At 40.6% G+C, this 18,497-nt stretch overlaps 1 protein-coding gene across 1 annotated transcript in view; it reads right to left on the bottom strand.

Annotated features, from left to right (window-relative positions):
- Positions 1–18,497, bottom strand: part of THSD7A (thrombospondin type 1 domain containing 7A) — a 322,475-nt gene that overhangs the window by 136,469 nt on the left and 167,509 nt on the right. The window contains exons 3-5 of the mRNA XM_015429430.1: positions 8,586–8,834; positions 5,389–5,570; positions 1,477–1,545 (exon numbers count right to left, since the gene is read on the bottom strand). Coding sequence (XP_015284916.1) covers positions 1,477–1,545; positions 5,389–5,570; positions 8,586–8,834 — 500 coding nt within the window. The remainder of the gene's footprint in view (positions 1–1,476; positions 1,546–5,388; positions 5,571–8,585; positions 8,835–18,497) is intronic.

The raw sequence follows: 18,497 nt of genomic DNA, 5'->3' as shown, positions 1-18,497 counted from the left end.
ACATCACCAGGTTCATAGCCCGACTAGACATTTAATTTATGTCATGAATGAGTATGTGTTTTATGTAGTTTTAAAATTTTTATGTTATGCCAATTAGGTACATTGTACCGCTTTGTTAGCCGCCCTGAGCTTGCTCGCAGGATGGGTGGGGTATAAATATAATAAATAAATAAATAAATAAATAAATTTCTAGTTAAATCAGAGAGCCTCACTACTTGTGTGTTAAATGTGCTTACCTTGTTAGCTTGGATAATGTCAGAAACCAAAAGTTCCCTGGCCCTATGACAACAATATTCTTCAGCTTCAGGGGAATGAGCAGGAGTGGACTAGAGAAAATACCAACCCAAATTAGCACTTAGGAACCTCACAGAAGAAGCTTAGATTGTGTCTCTTTGGGCTGGAGGTCTGCTCAAGGATAAACAGAACGCTTCCTACAGAGGACAGACCGCAGCTGGCCTCTTTGCTTTAGGAGAGCACAGAACAAATTCATGAAAATTCCATTCAGGAATTAATGCAAAGGATAGATTCCCAACAGGACAGAATCAGGAATCTTGGGTCCACAAATTTTCTTAATGTTAAAAATGGGTCATAATCGGGGCTTTTTTTTCTGGGGGAGCATGCCGGAATGGAGTGCTAGAACCTCTTTGACAAAATTCTTTTTAAAATGTTTAAAAGTTCATGAGTTTTCAGTATACAGATTGAAAACTTCATTTCCCTCTTGAGAGTTCAGGCACCTCTTCCCCCCAAAAAATGCCGTGGTCATCATAAAGGTGGGAACCACTGCTCTAGAATCAGCAAGCTGCAATGTTTTCCATGATGATCTAACAAAGTTGCTGGCCTGAGCCATCCCTAAACAGATTGAAGGGAAGATGGGGTAAGGCAAAGATCCCCAAAATGGTGCCCATGGGTACCATAGCACCCACAGGCACTTTTTCTGGTGCCCACAAAGTGTTCGTAGAAAGTAGCTGTGGTCAGGTGGGTTTTTTGCCCAGAAAGGCTTATGGTTGGCTGTGCAGATTTTTTAAAACATTGCTGTGGCAGCAGCTGCCACCACAGCATACGGATCTTCACTGTGGGACTGGAGGTAAGCTGAGGCAGCTATTGAGTGGCTGGCACTGCCTCCTGCAGCAGCCACTGTGGGGCAGCCATTTTGTGTCTGCGTCCACCATGTTGTTCAAGAGTTCCAAAGGTGCCTGCTGGGTCAAAAAGGCTGGGGACCCATGGGGTAAGGAATTCCTAATCTATCCCCAATGGACCACTGATTTAGAAGTAAAATTATTATGCTCTTTTATTATTACTATTATTTTCAAATATCTTGAAAGGTTTTCTGTTAAGAAAAACCCACAGATTCACAGCCAGAGAAACTAATGCTATAGAACTGTTCATTTATACAGCCGACATAGTGCTCTCAAAAGGGAGAGTGAGTCCTTAGACACGTTCCACTGAAACTTCAGGTCAAAGACCTTCATTACATACCTGTTATTTCAAAAGTGATTGATAGAAGTGGTGCAGCACTAGCCTTCGATGTACTCTGTGACTGACTTTCTGAAATAACGGGGACAAAGACTGCCATGATTATAAAGAGAAAGGACGGTTCTAACACAACCTAAGACAGAATTAGCTTACATTCAAAATATGGGATTTCCCCATTGCTACAGTAGTAATTTTCCCTTTTCATCTTCATATCATTCCCTAGTTTAATATGATCTTTCTAGAGGCATATATATTTTTCTTTCCAATAATAGAAATCCCACTATCGTTCTCCTCTGTGGTGGTCTGCTGTCTTCAGGGCTTTACACACTGAAATTCAGTTTTCCTCTTTGCTAGCTAGAACTCTGGGGAAATAAAAATGTTCTCACATTTATGTATCCAAAGATAGTTACATTGTAATCTGTGTTTGTATGAGTGCATCCACTGAGATGTATGCTCAGTAAATCCTATTTTTCCTATCAAAATTCAATTGGGATAATTTCATACCAGTCTACACCAAACATGCCTTCTCAAAATATTGAAATACTGATCTCAGTGAAAAATATGGAGCTATTGCTGGAATTATTAGTTCTTTATGCAAGAGCGTATTGCCACCGTGAATGGAGGCACATTTCAAATTTCCCAGTGAAGAATTAGCCAAGAATCCTGGGGCCTTAAATGGTTTTTGTAAAGTTCTGTCATTCTATCCTAGTTGAAATTCTACAGCTTGCAGAACACTTAGTAAAAGTATGCTGTTTTAATCCAAATACCGAGGTCAAAGTTGCCACTTGGCTGTCTGGTCTCTACAAGTTTATGCAAGTATAAAGAATGGAACACCTTTAGGCCTCCAGGAACCATGTATATTAAGATGGAACAAATCAAGGACACCTCTTTTCTTGGAGTATGTGGCTGTATTCCTTTAGAAGTCAATATATACAGTTTAATGCATGAATGTATTGTGGGTGCTTTCAGGTCATTCTAAATGGTGAGTTAGAATAATTTATTGACATTTATTTGGAGTTTAGTAATCATTTAGAGTTTCAACAGAAGGAACTTTACAGTTATATCATAGCATAGGATTGTTTAACTTATTCTGATAATTTAGGGAGTAATCTATCAGATCTATTCAAAAGTAAGTCCCATTTTATTCAGTGGGGTTCCCTCCAGGAAAATACTTTTAGGATTTCAACCTTATTTTATTTACAGTGCAATCCTCTGCAGACTGCAGACACCTTTGACTGGTGTTCCTCTTCAGAGGATTGTACTGATAGAGCATAATCCACTTAGAAGTTCTCCTGAGCAATCCTCACTAGAGTTCATGGGGGTTGAACAAGAACAAGATGTCAAGAGATTGTGTTTTACACAATTATCTTTTAAGTGAAAACTCTCAGCATTCCACGATTAAGGATACATCTGCCCATCAATCTCCAATTTTGATATATTTATTTCCTTCACTGTGTTTTCCCTCAGAATTAAACTCAAATGAATATTAACCATATAAACTAAGCCTATTTGGTCCTTATATGCTAATTTACTGCTCATCCTCTACCTGTATGTATGGACTGATAACTTTCATTTCATTGTATGCAGGGGACGTTTCGTAGAAAAAGAGCTAGGGGAACTCATTAGCAAAACTCATTAGCATATGCCACACACCCTGACATCACCAGAAGTGTCTAATAAGGCCACACCCCCTGACATCACCGGACGTGTGTCATAAGGCAACCCCCCCTGCCATCACTGGAAGTGTGTCATAAGGCCACACCCACCACTCAGTTAGTCTTAGTCTTAAAGGTTAGTCTTAAAGGTGCTATTTGTTAGTCTTAAAGGTGCTATTTGAACTCTTGGACTATTTTGCAGCAACAGACTAACACAGCTAATTCCTCTGAATCTAAACCCACCACTCAGGCTCCACCCCCAAAATCTCCAAGGTATTGCCAACTCAGAGCTGGCGAGTCTATCTGATGGCACATGTGGGGGAAAACAAGCAAACCACCCATGTCAGGTAAAAAGGATAGAAGTTCAACACAATTTTCAGTAACTGGTTTGTTGAGAGAAAAGCAACAACAAGCACATCAGTGAAGACCTAGTAACAGAGTGCCAAAAAGGAAAGCTGTTTGGTAATAGATGAAGTACAAAATATGTAGCTATTCACATTCCAGTTACCAGGAGTGTTCCCTCTAAGCTGAGTTAGTGTGAGCTAGCTCACAGCTTTTAAGCCTCTGGCTCACATATTTTTCTCTTCACTCAGGAAGGAGGGCTCCAGAGGCAAACTAACTGATGCAGTAGCCAAATCACTCGCTCACAGCTTTAATGCCAGTGGCTCACAAAGTAGAAATTTTGCTCACAAGACTCCACAGCTTAGAGGGAACATTGGTAGGCAATTCCAGGGAGAAAAAACAGCTATAAACCAAGACCAGCTATAAACCAAAACAGCTATAAACCAAGCATGGGGGCAGATGAACACATTGCTACAGAAAATACAGGCATTTATACTTTGTTTTTACTCCCTCCCCCCAACAATTCTGGTGGCCGCCCTGGTTTCAGCTCTCGCCGAGCCCCCGTCGAGCTCGGCGGTGGAGCTGCGAGGCCAGCTGGAGCAAGGAGAAGCCCTGTCAAAAAAACCCGCGCCCAATGGTCCCGGCCGCTGGCGCCGGCCTTGTGGCTCCACTGCCAAGCCCCATCAGGGGCCCGGCGGTGGACCTGCAAGGCAGGCAGGGGAGGGGAGAGGCTGGGAAGAAGCAACTTACCCTCCCTCTTCTCCTGCCTCCTCCTGGCTGAATGAGGGCCGGAAGCGGGGCGGCCGGAAGCAGGGGGCGGGGCTTCGTCGTGTGCCCCACGCCCCGCACCTCACCCGGGGGAATGGCGATCCCCTGCGATCCCCCCGAATCGACCTCTGTGTATGTGATGTATCTTTTCATTGTATCTGATATATCTTTTGCATGCACGCAAAAGCTTATACCTTGAATAAAACTTTGTCCTGCTGCTTCCAACCAACACAGCTACCCACCAGATTCTTTTTAGTGAGAAAAACATTCAGGGAAGGAAATGTCTCACTCTTTTTACAATTACAATTTATATGAGAGATGAATCTGGCACCAAAGAGGGTCCCTGACCAGATGGGTCCATTGATCCCTTTACTGTTGCATCCACCATAGTGCCCATGGCACTGCACTTTGTCTGATCTGATGTTGTAACTTGAAAGTACAAAACTCATGCAACGAAGGTGATCACAGTTAAATGGAAAGAGGGTCTGTTTTTAAATAGTAAATAAAGAGCTTGGACACGTTTTAATGGCACAAAAGAGGTTGGTAGGTAGCACACTAAGATAATGTATATTTCAAACTCACTAACATTAAGCTACTGACTTCGGAAGCAGATTTTTTTCCTTCCTGATGAAAACTGTCATTTGGTTTCTCCAATACATTTCAAGGAGTTAACATTGTTCTAAGTCTAATACAGTTGGCAGTGGTGCTCTCATAGTAGTGATTATTCCAAACTGCATCTGGATCTCCCATGTGGACTATGAGGCAATGCAGATGCATTATATGGCAATGCCAGTTCCTTTTATTTTAAGTGGTTAAGTGGACTAAGGCCAGAAACATGAAGTTTCCCAGCATCTTCAGTTAAACTCTCAGGTAGCAGTCAGGTCTTTCCCTGAAAATGCTGAGCATCTTTATATGAAAATGCTGAGCATCTTTATATGATGAACTAAAAGTTAGGTTATTAACTTTCTGTTGAAAAATAAACACTAAGTACAGAATGAACGTTTTCATAAATGCTAGAACTCAGGAAAAAAACCCTGTCTTTTGTAAATGAAGTACAACTTTTAAATGAAGCTTGTTTTTTAAAAATACATGTAGTATATTAGATCCTTCATCTCTTATGCTAATTCATCTGTCAGAAATTCAAACATACCTTCTTTTTCTTTAAGAGTGTTTAAATAGGAGAGGAGGTTTTCATTAGCTTGCACACAATACACCTCCCGTGTCTGAATCCCACCTCCACAAAGAGCTGTTTGATTTCCACGTCTCTTATCCTGTTGGCTCAGTAAAGGATCAATGCGACATTCAGTCCACTCTGTTGTTCTCCAAGCATACCTGAAACCAAATACACTGACAATAAAGCAATCCAAGCTAATTTCATAAAGAAAACAACCAGGCATTTCCCCTAAAGTATTATCCAGCTTGTAATTCAAATATTTTAAATTGACTTCCAAAGGTAGTTATAACATGTTCTTCTGTTTGGGGTAGACTATTTAAGGAGTAGGGGGCCACAGTGGCTCAGAGGTTAAGATGCTGAAGCTACAGACCGGAAGGTCTGTAGCTCGGCAATTCGAGACCCTAGTGAGCTCCCGTCTCTGCCCCAACTCCTGCCAAACTAGCAGTTCGAAAGCAAGAAATTGCAAGTAGATAAATAGGTACCACTTTGGTGAGAAGGTAACAGTGTTCCGTGTGCCGCACCGTTTAGTCATGCCAGCCACATGACCACAGAAACGTCTTCAGACAGTGCTGGCTCTTCGGCTTGGAAACGGAGATGAGCACCGCATCCCTAGAGTGGATTTGACTGACTTTTGAGCAAGGGAAACCTTTACCTTTTTATTTAAGGAGTAATCCTAAGGAGGTCTTATGAGAAGTAAGTCTCATTTTATTGTGGCACTTACTCCCAGGAAAGTGTTCTTAGGACTGTAACCTTAGAGCCAAACTAGATCATATGACATTTCCATGAAAATGTTTGGGCTCTTGAAAATGCCATGGGGGAAAACAAGAACCCCTCCTCCACCCACAGTCTCTAGAAGGATTAGAGCCTCATGGCATTTGTAAAGTGAGAGAATTCCAGAGGTAAAATGGCAGCAGCATCCCTGGAGACACAGTATCATCTTGTTTGGTCCTGAGTTACATTAAATAGGAGATAATGTATGTGTTTAAGAGTGTCAGACTAGGACTACCAAGAACTGGGTTCCATTTATTTATTTACACGTGTTTTCAAATCCACTTCTGCTTAGGAAGAATTTGAAGGCTGCGAGTCTTACACTAAGGACTGCCATGATCAATCAATTAAATTCTGGCCAAGTGATCTAAAAAGTACCCCCGATTAACTGGGCATCATTTTAGAAGATGTGTGCCTCTTCTCTCTCTCCCCGTAAGTGGACATTTGTCATTTCCCTTTTCTGTCCACCTTGCATCTGGCAACTTCAATGATACTGCTCATTTAGCCTACAGGCCTTGAGCAAAGAACTGGGTTCCAATCCTCACTCTGCTGTGCTATTCACTGGGTAACCTTTTGGCAATCTCTTGTCTCTCAGTCTAATCTACCTCAAAGAGTCGCTGGTTAAAATGAAGAAGAAATCATGTACGCCACCCAGAGCACCTTAGATGTGTATGTATTTATTTTTTATTGTGAAAATGCAAATAAATCCAAAGTGCTGACTTGTACCAAAAAAGGGGAAACTTCCAATTCGCTTTTGAAGAAACATCCATGCAAAATTACAGTTAGACTCCTTAATTACTCCTCTTTCTCTGAAATAAATAAATAAGATACTTTTTCTCTGCCTAAATCATAGTGGTGGTTTCTTTAGAGCAGTAGGACTTCATGCTGTGCAATGATGAATGACAAAAAGCAGTGAATAATCCAATCAACTCATGCATGGTAGAAAAAAAAACCCTGTGATACTAAGTTAAAATCTCAATCAGCCTTATGAAGTGAGAGAAATGTCACAAGACGCTCTACTTAACGAGTGTTTTAAGCAGATATCAAGGGAACTGTTTTCATGGGCCACAGGAGATGGTGAATGATATTTCTTCCAAGAAAACTGACAACATCCCACAATCAAAGACAGAATAGAAAAAATGATAGGATACCAGCAATTGCTTTTCTAATACTCTGCCATCTCCTTCCAGGGCAGTAAGGAAGGGAAAAACACACCCCAACGGTTCCTTGCGTTCATGTGCTAATATTAATCTCAATTAGAAGCAACTGATTAAAGCAATCACTTGACTCTAAACAACTTACCACCATATTTTCTGTGCTCTAAGCAGAACTAATATATTGACTATCACTTTTAGATTTTTCCCTCCTACTTGCCAATTGCTGAAGACATCAGAATGCTTAAGGAATATTTATCACTCTCACTCAGGGATCATCTCTTTTATCCTTTGGTATGCAGAATACTTCAATGGTGAGAGTCTGCTGGAAGATGTACGTTGGAAAAAACTGCCCACCGCAAATATCTACACTGGCATTTGCTCCCCAAGTGGAACTATGTGAAAGTCTGCTGTCATGACTCCTTATCTATGGCTGCCTTATTTTTAAAGTTGGAATCTCATTCCTATTATACAGGGTTTCTTTAATATTATGATGTGGCTGCTTTCCAGTTTCCCAAGGACTGGTGCTGATGTAGATATGAGCTGAAGCATGAGTTCCTCTCATGCAGCCTGGTCAACTCACATTACTCAACCAGCCTAGAAAGGACCTACTCTGCAGCAGCAGCACCCATGCTGCCAAGATAACATGGGTGCCAGACTTGGTTCTTTCTTCCTGAGGGCAGAGCCGGAAGGAAGGCTGCTGCAGGGGAGAGACCCTCATCCTGAGGGAGGGGTGAGTAGTCTAAGGCCACTTGAGATAGTGAGCTAGGGACAGTGTATATATAGACGCGTTAGGGCATTTGATTTCTTCTCTTTTCACCCACTTACTGTTATTATTCTGCACCTTGTTTGTTTGACCTCCTATAAAATAAACTATTTTCCTTGTTTACTCTGCCTGGTCCTCACGCCTGTTATTCGGCCAAAAGGTCTTGGGAGGGTGCTCTGGGCCTTCTCAAGGGAACCTAAATCCAGAGTGGTGGCAGCATCAGGTGACACACCCCCTGAGCCGTGACAGGGTCCCATTGATCAGAGGTGTGCTTGGAGTGCCATATTCAGTTCCCAGGTACACAGGGGCTGATTCAGATTGGGACTGTGGAGCACAGGAAGAGGTGCTGAGACCTTCCCCCTACACCACTCCCAGATCTGAAACAGCCCCCATGTGGGGTTTTTTTTGCTATTTTGCCATGCTGCAGAAACATGGGTGCCAGACTTAAGCTATGCTGAAAACCCAGAGATACATTAGAAGCTTACGTGATACATGGAGGCACTCCATCTCCTTGAGACAAACACTCTTCTGTTTCTTCTAGTTCTGGGCACTCATTTTCATTACCAACGGGAAACTGTTTAATGGTCCTTGTTCTTGTGCGATTGCCTTTAGGGGATGTCATATCAAAGCATGTTTTGGAACATGGGCTCCATTCAGACCATTCTGTCACCTGGCATTCCTTTGTGATCACACAAGACTGGAAAGTAATTGGCAATTTCTCTTGTTGGCAAAAGCTGTAAAAGAAAATTAATATGGTCAGGAAATGCACTCCCTTATGAATTCCTAGCAGCATTTTGTATCCATTCTACTGTCAGAGTTGCATGCTTAGTAAATATCTAGATCAGCTGGCTACTGAAGATTACTTTGTGAAACAGACAATTGCCTCACATTTCATTCCAATTGAGTTTATAATGCTAAAAGTCAGATGAGAAGGATCTGTTCACAGTAAGAGGAGACTCTGGCTTATGTTGCTTTGTAAATAACCAACAACACTTTCATTCAAATTAAAACCAAACATAGCACACATTTAAAACAAAGTCAGCAAAGACTGCCTAGGACAGGGACCATTTTATCAGGGTAATTGACACTGAGGCCTATCATTAGAACCGTACAAAACGTTAGCTGTCAAATTCCATCCACTTCATATGAGATGAAAACTATTGTGCCCTGAAGAAATGTTGTCAAGAGGTGGTGGTAACAAAGTACACAAACAGATGAAGTATAGTCTTTATTGTATAAATGCAAGATTATGTACCACACAGGCTAATCAACTTCAGGCTACCAAAAGCTGCACTGGCAGCTAGAACTACAGATAACTAATGATAAAGGTATATTTTCATCCATATATATATGTGACCCAACTCAAAAGACATTCACAGAGAGACTCAGCATTTTGCGGTGCCTTAGAGACTACCCTCGTTACCTGAAAGGAAAAGTAGGGTTGGTTTGTTTTTTCATATGCACTTTCAAGAACAAGATGAGACTGTCATCTTACACTGAGGGTCATCTTCCTTTTGGATAAATACAGTAACTGGGTTATATATCATTCACCAGTTTTTGCAGCCAACAGAGAATCTCCACAGGTGCACAGCAGACTAGGAATGTGTACACACAGACATATACACAGAGATGCATCAATGAACAATAAAGGACAGAGCAGGTTAACGAAGAAATAAATGAAAATAACACGGACCCAGAACAACAATCCAAGTGCAGATGGAGCTGAGTTGCTGCTTCTACAATTTATTAATTTGAGGGCAGAGGGCAGTAAAAGAAATTGCCAAATTCCTGGAACTAATTTTTAATTGAACAGTTGTAGACAATCCAAAAGGAAAAACTCTATTTATCTAAATTGGGTTAGTGGGCAACAATGTATCAAATAAATCTCAGCATGGGTAAGTGTAAAGTGATGCACAATGGAAGAAAAAAATTCTAATTTAAAATATATACAGATGGGGTCTACTGACACTGAGATTGAAAGAGATCTTGGGGTTGTAGCAGAAAGCTCAATGAAAATGTCAACCTGGTATGCAGTAGTGGTGGAAAAAAGGCAAACAACATGACAGAAATTATTAGGAAAGGGATCAAAAATAAAATGAGCCATATTGTAATATCCTTATAAAAAGCTATGGTGAGGCCTTACTTGAAATAATGCGTGCCATTCTGGTCACTGTATCTCAAAAAGGATATTGCATAGCTGTCAAAAGTACAAAGAAGGGCAATCAAGATGATTAGGGGGCTGAAGCACCTTTCATATGAGGAATGGCTAGAGAGTTCGGGACTTTTCTGTCTAGAAAGAAGATGGCGAAGGGGAAACATATGATAGAGGTTTATAAAAATACACATGGGGTGAAGAAAGTGCATAGAGGGAGCTTTTTCTCCCTCTCCCATAACACCGGAAACTCAGGGGCGCCCAATGAAATGAGTAATTGCTCTATGAATAATTAAACGGTGGAATTCATTGCCATGGAGGCAGCGATACCAGCAAGCATACCAAGCTTTAAAGGAGAGCTAGACAGGTTTGTGTAGGAGAGGTACATCAATGGCTACTAGTCACAAAGAGTGAAGAGAGCCCACATATATGGAAGGGGAGAGGGAGAGAGGGAGGGAGAGGTAGAGAACAAACTTCTGAATACGAGTGCCGGGAGGCAGTAGCAGGATTGAGACTCTTTGCACTGTTTGTTCGGGTCCTCCAGATCAACTGGTTGGCTGCTGAATGAAACAGTATGCTGAACTAGATTGACCACTGGTCTGATATACCTGTTTCCTTATGTTCTTATTCATCTTGGTACAGGCAATGGTATGCATTGATGGAAAGTGCTGCCACTACTTAAATAGGAGCCTGAAGCAAGCTGACTTACTGCTATGTATTTATACACACACACCCTTTGCTATTTGGGCATTGACAAATATATGCAAGTATCATGAATAGCTAGTAAAAAAATCTTCCTGAGCCATTTTAGACTTGTTTTCCACGTGTAAAGTACCCAAAATACAGCATTTAGAAATAAGGAGATCAAAAGCACATTAACTGATATGTGCAATTCCGTCATCTGTGTTTTGTGTGCTTTTATGCCCTGGCTTTTATTGGCTTTTTAAAAATTGGTGTGTTTTTATTTTTTTCCTATTGATATGTTTTGCTTTTTATTGTATTTACTGTTATTTACTTAGTTCTGGTTTTACTGTTTAGTTTTGAGCTGCCTCAAGCAAGTCTGGAAGGGAAGCACAAAAATTCCATTAATTAAAATTAAGTCTGGTTTAAACCACAAGGCTAATGATGCAAATTTTGGCTTTTACCAAAAATTTGTCCTAACCTTTTTTTTTTTTTTTTGGTAAACAAATTTTATTTTCTCAGGAATACAACATATAAAATTAAATCATTTCGTTCTATCAATTGTCTACCCCATTCCCAATTCCTCCCCTCCCTCCGGTGGCTTCCCGCAATGCTTCCACCCCTGCTCCAAATTACTTCATATCATCAACTATATCAATTTCTTATCGTTACAATCTAAAGATAACATCATTTGACTTAATATTGATCTAAACATATTAAGTTTTGTTTCACATCCCAGTTCTTTTCCAGATATATTTTAAAGTCACTCCATTCTTGAAAAAACACGTCGTCTTCTTTATTATTCAGCTTCTTCGTAATTTTGTCCATCTCTGCCATGAACAGAACTTTTTGTATCCAGTCCTCAATTTCTGGTACTTTCTCTGTTTTCCAAAATTGTGCATAAATCATTCTCGCTGTTGTGATTAAGTACCAGAATAAAGTCTTTTTAGTTGTATTGACTTCTTCCATTTTCAATCCTAAAAGCAGAATTTCCGGTGCCTTTTTAAAAGAGCATTTCAAAATTTTTTGCATTTCATTGTGGACTTTTGTCCAAAAGTCAACTGCTTTCTCACAAGTCCACCACATGTGGTAAAATGAGCCTTCATGGCTTTTACATTTCCAACACTTATTTGACATATTCTGGTTCATATTTGCAATTTTTTTCGGAGTCATGTACCACCTATACATCATTTTATAACAATTCTCTCTAACATTGGTACAAGGCGATATCTTAATAGAATTTTTCCACAAATATTCCCAGGTTTCAATAGCCACTTCCGTATTCATATTTATCGCCCATTTTATCATTTGCCCTTTTACAGTCTCATCTTCAGTATACCATTTTAGTAACACTTTATACATTTTAGAGATATTTTTTCCCCCTTCACTCTCCCAAATCATTTCAATCTCATTTTTTTCCTCTCTAAAACCATAGTTTCTTTTGTCTGATCTAAAAAGGTCAAAAATCTGCATATATTTCAGCCATTCATATTCATATTCAATTTCATTCTGCTTTTTCATTACCCATTCTGTTCCCACTTTTTTAATTAGATCTTTATATGGCAACCAATCTTTATCTCTATGTCTTGAGTAAGATGTTAACACTTCCACTGGTACAATCCACAATGGTCTTACATCACAAAAGTATTTTTTATACCTCATCCATACCACAAATAATGCTTTTCTTACCACATGAAGCTTAAAAAAGCTATCCATTTTTGTTTTGTCATACCATAAATATGCATGCCAACCAAATCTACAATCATGGCCTTCTAACCCCAGTAACTTATCATTTTCTAATTTCACCCACTGTTCCATCCAGGTTAGACAGACCGCTTCATAATATAGTCTAAGATTTGGTAGTTGTAGCCCACCTCTGTCTTTGGCATCACAAAGAATTTTCATCTTAATTCGCGGTTTCTTACCTGCCCAAACAAACTTTGATAGTTCTTGTTGCCACTTAAGTAGCAAATCTGTCTTACTAAGTATTGGTATTGTTTGGAACAGGAACATCAAACGTGGTAGGACATTCATTTTTATGACTGATATTCTTCCCATCAGTGACAAATTCATTTTGTCCCATTTCTTAAAGTCTTGAGTTAACTTGGTCCATAATTTTTCATAGTTTCTTATATAAGTCTATATTTCTTGCAGTTAACTCAATACCAAGATATTTCGTCTTTTTTACTACTTCACATTGTACCAGGTCTTGCAGTTCCATTTGTTTTTGTTTCGTCATATTTTTACAAATAAGCTTCGTTTTATTCTTATTTACATAAAATCCGGCCAATTCTCCAAAGTCCTTTATTTTTTGGAATAGTAACGGTAACTTGTCTATCGGGTTTTGCACAATAAACATTACATCATCGGCAAATGCTCGATATTTATATTTAAGTCCTTTGTGTGTCAATCCCGTTATCTCTTGATCTTGCTGTATTTTTTGTAGAAGTATCTCCAACACCCAAATGAATAATAACGGTGATAGGGGACAACCCTGCCTAGTATAAATTTGTCCTAACCTTGATGGCCCAAGGTAGCCTGATTTCATCAGATCTCAGAAGCCAAGCCAGGTCAGACATGGTTAGTACTTGGATGGGGACCACCGAGGATGTTCAGGGCTGCTACCCTAGGGGGTCAACATATATCAGCTGTGACCTGATGCACTTTGCATCAACATTACCCAAAAAATGGCTTTTGTTCAGAAAGTGGCAAAACAAGGCAGTATCCAATAAAACAGGATCAGAATCAAAGCAGGAATGAATGGTGTAGCCTAAGGAAACTTGCAATGTCATACACTTCTTTAAATTAACCTAGTGGTGCAATCCTGTCCTAGATTAATGGAGCTAAATTAGGAAAGATTTATATCTTATTCCCCTGCAGCACTGTAACTTCAAAACACAATAGTTTAGTGAAGTCAAAATGGCATACTTGCATAGTCATGGAGCTATAATCTTAAGTACTATGCAGTCATAAAAAAGTACCAGAGGAGCAGCCAACATAATTTGCATCTTATCCTCTTCCAAGTCTATCTCCCCCCAGCAGCACAGAGTTATGACAACAAATAGCCATCATAAGTAATGCATTTTCATAAGAAACAGCAGGTGATGCTAGGAAGAACTAGTGGGAACACAGCCAAATCCGTGTGCCAACAATATGTACTGACTAACTACCTCCAACAGGTCCATGTGAGATAAGAGCCAGGAGATGCATTGTGAAACAAGCTTGCTTGCTACTGCCTTTTGTGGATTGGTGAATTGTATTCTGACAGTAACATTCTCCTCTCACCAGCTGGATTTCTGCTACCTACAGGCATCAGCAAGGAAACCTGGAGCATGAATACCCAAATATGGTCAAGTGTGCTGTGCAAAGATGAAGAATTAATGCTTGCAGGCTACTGATTATTGGGTTCCTGGGGGACTCAAACCCCTGCATGACGGGAGTCCTTATGATTGGTGCTGAAGGAAGAATCATTGGATACTCTTCTAACAAATGGGCTTTGGCATTAGCTGGACAGGAAGAGGCATTTATGGGCTCTTCCTGGCAGTACGGTTATGCTCTCAGGGGCATATATTATGGGTTATGGCATCATCACGACATTCCTCCTCCTACTGTATGTTGACTGGTTTCTTTGGCTAATGTGGGGGCATCTTCAGGAGCTGTGCCATCATTGATGGGTGCCATGTATCCTCAGTTAAGTAATCTTAGGTAACAGATGTGGGAAAGATCTTATCCTACCTGAGACTCTGGAAAGCAGCCATCAATCAGTAGGGAATACTGAGCTAGATGGACCAATGGCCAGGTTTGGTAAAAGGCCAATTACTGCTTTCATTGTGTTTTAGATATTGCTGCTGGGAGAGCCTACAATAAATTAGTTTTTTGGGGGGTGTCTTTAGGGTTATTGGGGGCAGGGGAGAGGATTAGCTGAAATGCTTCCAAGTAAGCCGGGGTGGGGGTGGGGGGATCTGTCTTAAACACCATAATAAAACTCCAACTCCATCCTCAATCAGGGCCTATTTGATAACCATAGTCCCTTCATTCTGTATCACTGTGGAGCACCACCTTGTTAGACAGGTTGAGCTGAGAGAGCATGACTGGCCCATGGTCACTTAATGAACTTTGTTATTCAGAAGAGGCTTGAATGCAGCAGTCCCCCTCCCTCCCCCTATCAGATACCCTAGTACAATTTTTTTTTGCTTTAAAATGCCCTCAGGGAAAGACTAAGACTCAGTAAAAACTGCACTGTTGGGTTTTATTTTGTCTACCAAGGAATAATGATTCTGAAACAATCTTTTAAAGTTTTCCCAATAATTTAAAATGCAAGTTAGATATATCCAGTATTCAAGCACTGATCAATAGAAGCAAGCACTGATCAAGCATTTTTATGAATACCAGTAAAAGGCTGCTGACTAAACAATTTTGAGACTCTATTGCTTTAAAAAAAAAGGGAAAAAAGGCTTGTTCAAAAAGTATAGTTTGAATACTGATACTTTACTTCTTGGTAAGCACAGCAGGAGATGTAAGGTCCCCCTGATCTAGGCTACTTCCAGACAGAGATGCAAAAACTCACCCCTGCCATCTTGGCAACAGAAAGTAGCACAGGAACAGGCAGGAACACTGTCCACATGCCCCATGCTCCATCAGCAGCCATCTTACACTCTTCCCTTTACTTTAGAGAAAATTAGGTGTAGACAACTTGTACACAAAGCCATATGAGCACTCCTTTTTATTGTATGGACTTCCTAATGTCCATAGGGAGGAAATCCCCATTTGGAACCAGCCCTAGATACAGAAACCAGCAGAAGAAACTTCTCTGACCTGCCAGATTCCTCTAGACTTTATCCCTCTATTCCTGAACTGCTTGTTTCTGCCTTCTTTGGTCCAGAGAACCAGTGTTTGCTAGCAATGAATTACAAGAGCTATCTATATGTGTGGGGGGACAGGCAGGGAAATGCATACCATGATAATCATAGCAGCACTTCATGTACTGACATTGTCAAATGCAAGCTTTACCTATCTATTAATAGATGAAATCATATATCTGTCAGTTCTGTCAGAGGTGTCCTTGAAAAAGAGCAGTTTCTGTCAGAGCTCTCTCAGCCCCACCTACCTCACAGGGTGTCTGTTATGGGGAGGGGAAGGGAACTGAGTTTGTAAGCCACTCTGAGACTCTAAGTGAAGGGTGGGGTATAAATCCAATCTCTTCTCTTCTCTATATATTTGTACCAAGGACTGCTAAGAGCCACCATGAGTCTCTGGACAAAGACTGTCTCTGGGCTCTCTCCAAAATATTTAAAGATTATTTAAAGGCACGATAGCAGAAGAGTGCTTGATAGGCCAACCTGGGGGAAAGGGGTCAGCAGGGAAACCACTGCAACCCTAGAGGGAAATGCAATGGTAGGATGGCAGCCTGTACTGGCAAAAGAAACTGAAGGGTTAACCTCTGGAGCAGAGGAAAGCTAACAAGCAGACCAAGGCCGGCAACAAGTCTCAGGTGTAAAGGTGGGAAGAGGAGCCCCAACCTCTGGGAGGAATGGGCAAAGCTGTCATGAGAGAGGGCAATCTCAACTTGTGGGAGGAGCAGCAGATTAAAAAAGGAGGGCCATGAGGCAAAGGTAAGGCATTCAGCCTTCTTCCTCCCTTTGCATATACAGCTAATGAAAGGTCCTACTTTCCATCCTAGGTTGTCAGTCAATTTGAACCATATAACAGTGTTTCCATTCTTCCTTATAAACCAGCATTCCAAACTATAGTCATAGTAGTGTTGGGGAGCCTGGCTTGTAGGAGAAAGCACAAAAACACAATTTCTGGTTCAGATGTAATTAAAAACTGTGGGTTGCTGAGAAACTGAAAGTCTTTCATTAAATGACCATGCACAGGAGGAGAAAGGAGAGGGGGGAAAGACCATATGACCCTGAGGAATCCTCCAGGATTGTTCACATAGCAAAAAAGTACTTTGCCACTCATCTGAATTATGTATAAAGTGACCTTTTAAAACAATATAGTTCCAAAAACGTAGAACAGTTATTAATCCAAAAATATCAACTAACCAAAAAATATTAGATTCACACATATTTAGTAGTAAAACTTGTTCTACAAATTCAAACAATTCCTCCCTGAGTTACAACTGCAAATTCATACACACAGTTTTGTTAAAGGATTTATACCTCACCTTTCCCCATAGCTGATGAAGGCTTAAATTCCATAATTAAAAACACCCAAGAAACAACAAAACCACAAGTTATTCCCAATCTAATAAAATGTCTGCAACTAGTAAAGCCTCTATTAAAATATCTGGCAAATTAAACAGCCTCTTGAAAGTTTCCTAGAACTGCACCACCACTCCCTCCTTGGGAAGCCCGTTCCAAGAAAGCATGGATTCTTGCTGATGTAAGGCGTGCTGCCTTTAGTAAGGGAATCCCCAGAAGGTGGCAAGCTGAAGACTATAGCTGATGCATAGAGACATACACAGGAAGATGGTCCTGGGCTCCAGGCCATGAAGGGCTTAAAAAAACCATAGCCAACACCATGAACTGAACTTGGAAATAGACTGTCAGCTAATTAAGACTTTTTAAAATAGGCAAAAACTGTTCCTTATAGCCTAACAACAATTGAGCTGCTGAACTGTGAACCAGATACAATATCTGGGTAGTTGTTGCAAATGCGGCTGCCCCCCAAGGACCCCTGTATTTGCTCACCTCAAAAGTCAGACTGCCAGATTCCTCGATAAAATATCAATTTTGATATCAAAATAGGGGGCACTGAACTAGCAGACATTTCCTTGGACGCTCTCACATGGGGAGCAGCCCATCTGCTGGAAAGCTTCAAAGAGCACACCCCTCACCTCCTCGGGAAGCCCATTCCATGAAGGGGAAGGAAGTTCTATGCAGCAGATTCAATACAAAGCTGAAGAGAAAAAGATAGCGGGAGGCACAGTGCTAAGGAGAACAAGAAATTGGAGTTCACCATGAGCTAAGACAGAATTTGTCATAAGTTCCTGAAGCCCATTGATTTTTGGAATGAAAACTTCTTTAGGGATAGTTCTCTTTGTTCAAATGTGGCCTTCCTACAATGAAAAACCCAGAGGAAGGTTTTACTTCTGAAGTAAAACTTGTTGGGTTTCAGTTGCTTGGATACTTCAAAAGTATTTCAGCCAATGTTTCCTGGCATGCAGAGGAGCTGCCATGTTCCCTTCCTGCATGGTCCACAGTGTTACCCTATGATCATGGGAAGGAGTGTTGCAGCTACATCCAGGCCATGGGGGTAATGAAAGTATCAGGTCTCATTCAGAAACCTTCACATTCTTCAGTGCTTCTCTGCCATAAACCATTTTTGTTGACCTACTTTGACATTTTACATTGGAGTTTTTTGTCATTATTGTACCTTTTTATGGCATTTCCTCCATTTACACTCTGGTTTTATTCCCTGCACACTAAAACTGTTAACATTTATTTTCCCCTACTTGATTTCCCTTTTGATTACATACTGACTCTTCCATTGTTCTGGAATGAATAACGTAACTGAATTTAGCAGGGGGAATGGTGCCAACATAATCACTGGGTACATG

Source organism: Gekko japonicus, unplaced genomic scaffold, assembly GCF_001447785.1.
Source record: "Gekko japonicus isolate JY-2015 unplaced genomic scaffold, Gekko_japonicus_V1.1 scaffold163, whole genome shotgun sequence".
Taxonomy (NCBI): domain Eukaryota; kingdom Metazoa; phylum Chordata; class Lepidosauria; order Squamata; family Gekkonidae; genus Gekko; species Gekko japonicus.
Note: the sequence above shows the minus strand (reverse complement) of the source record. Positions and strands in the feature narration are given on the sequence as shown.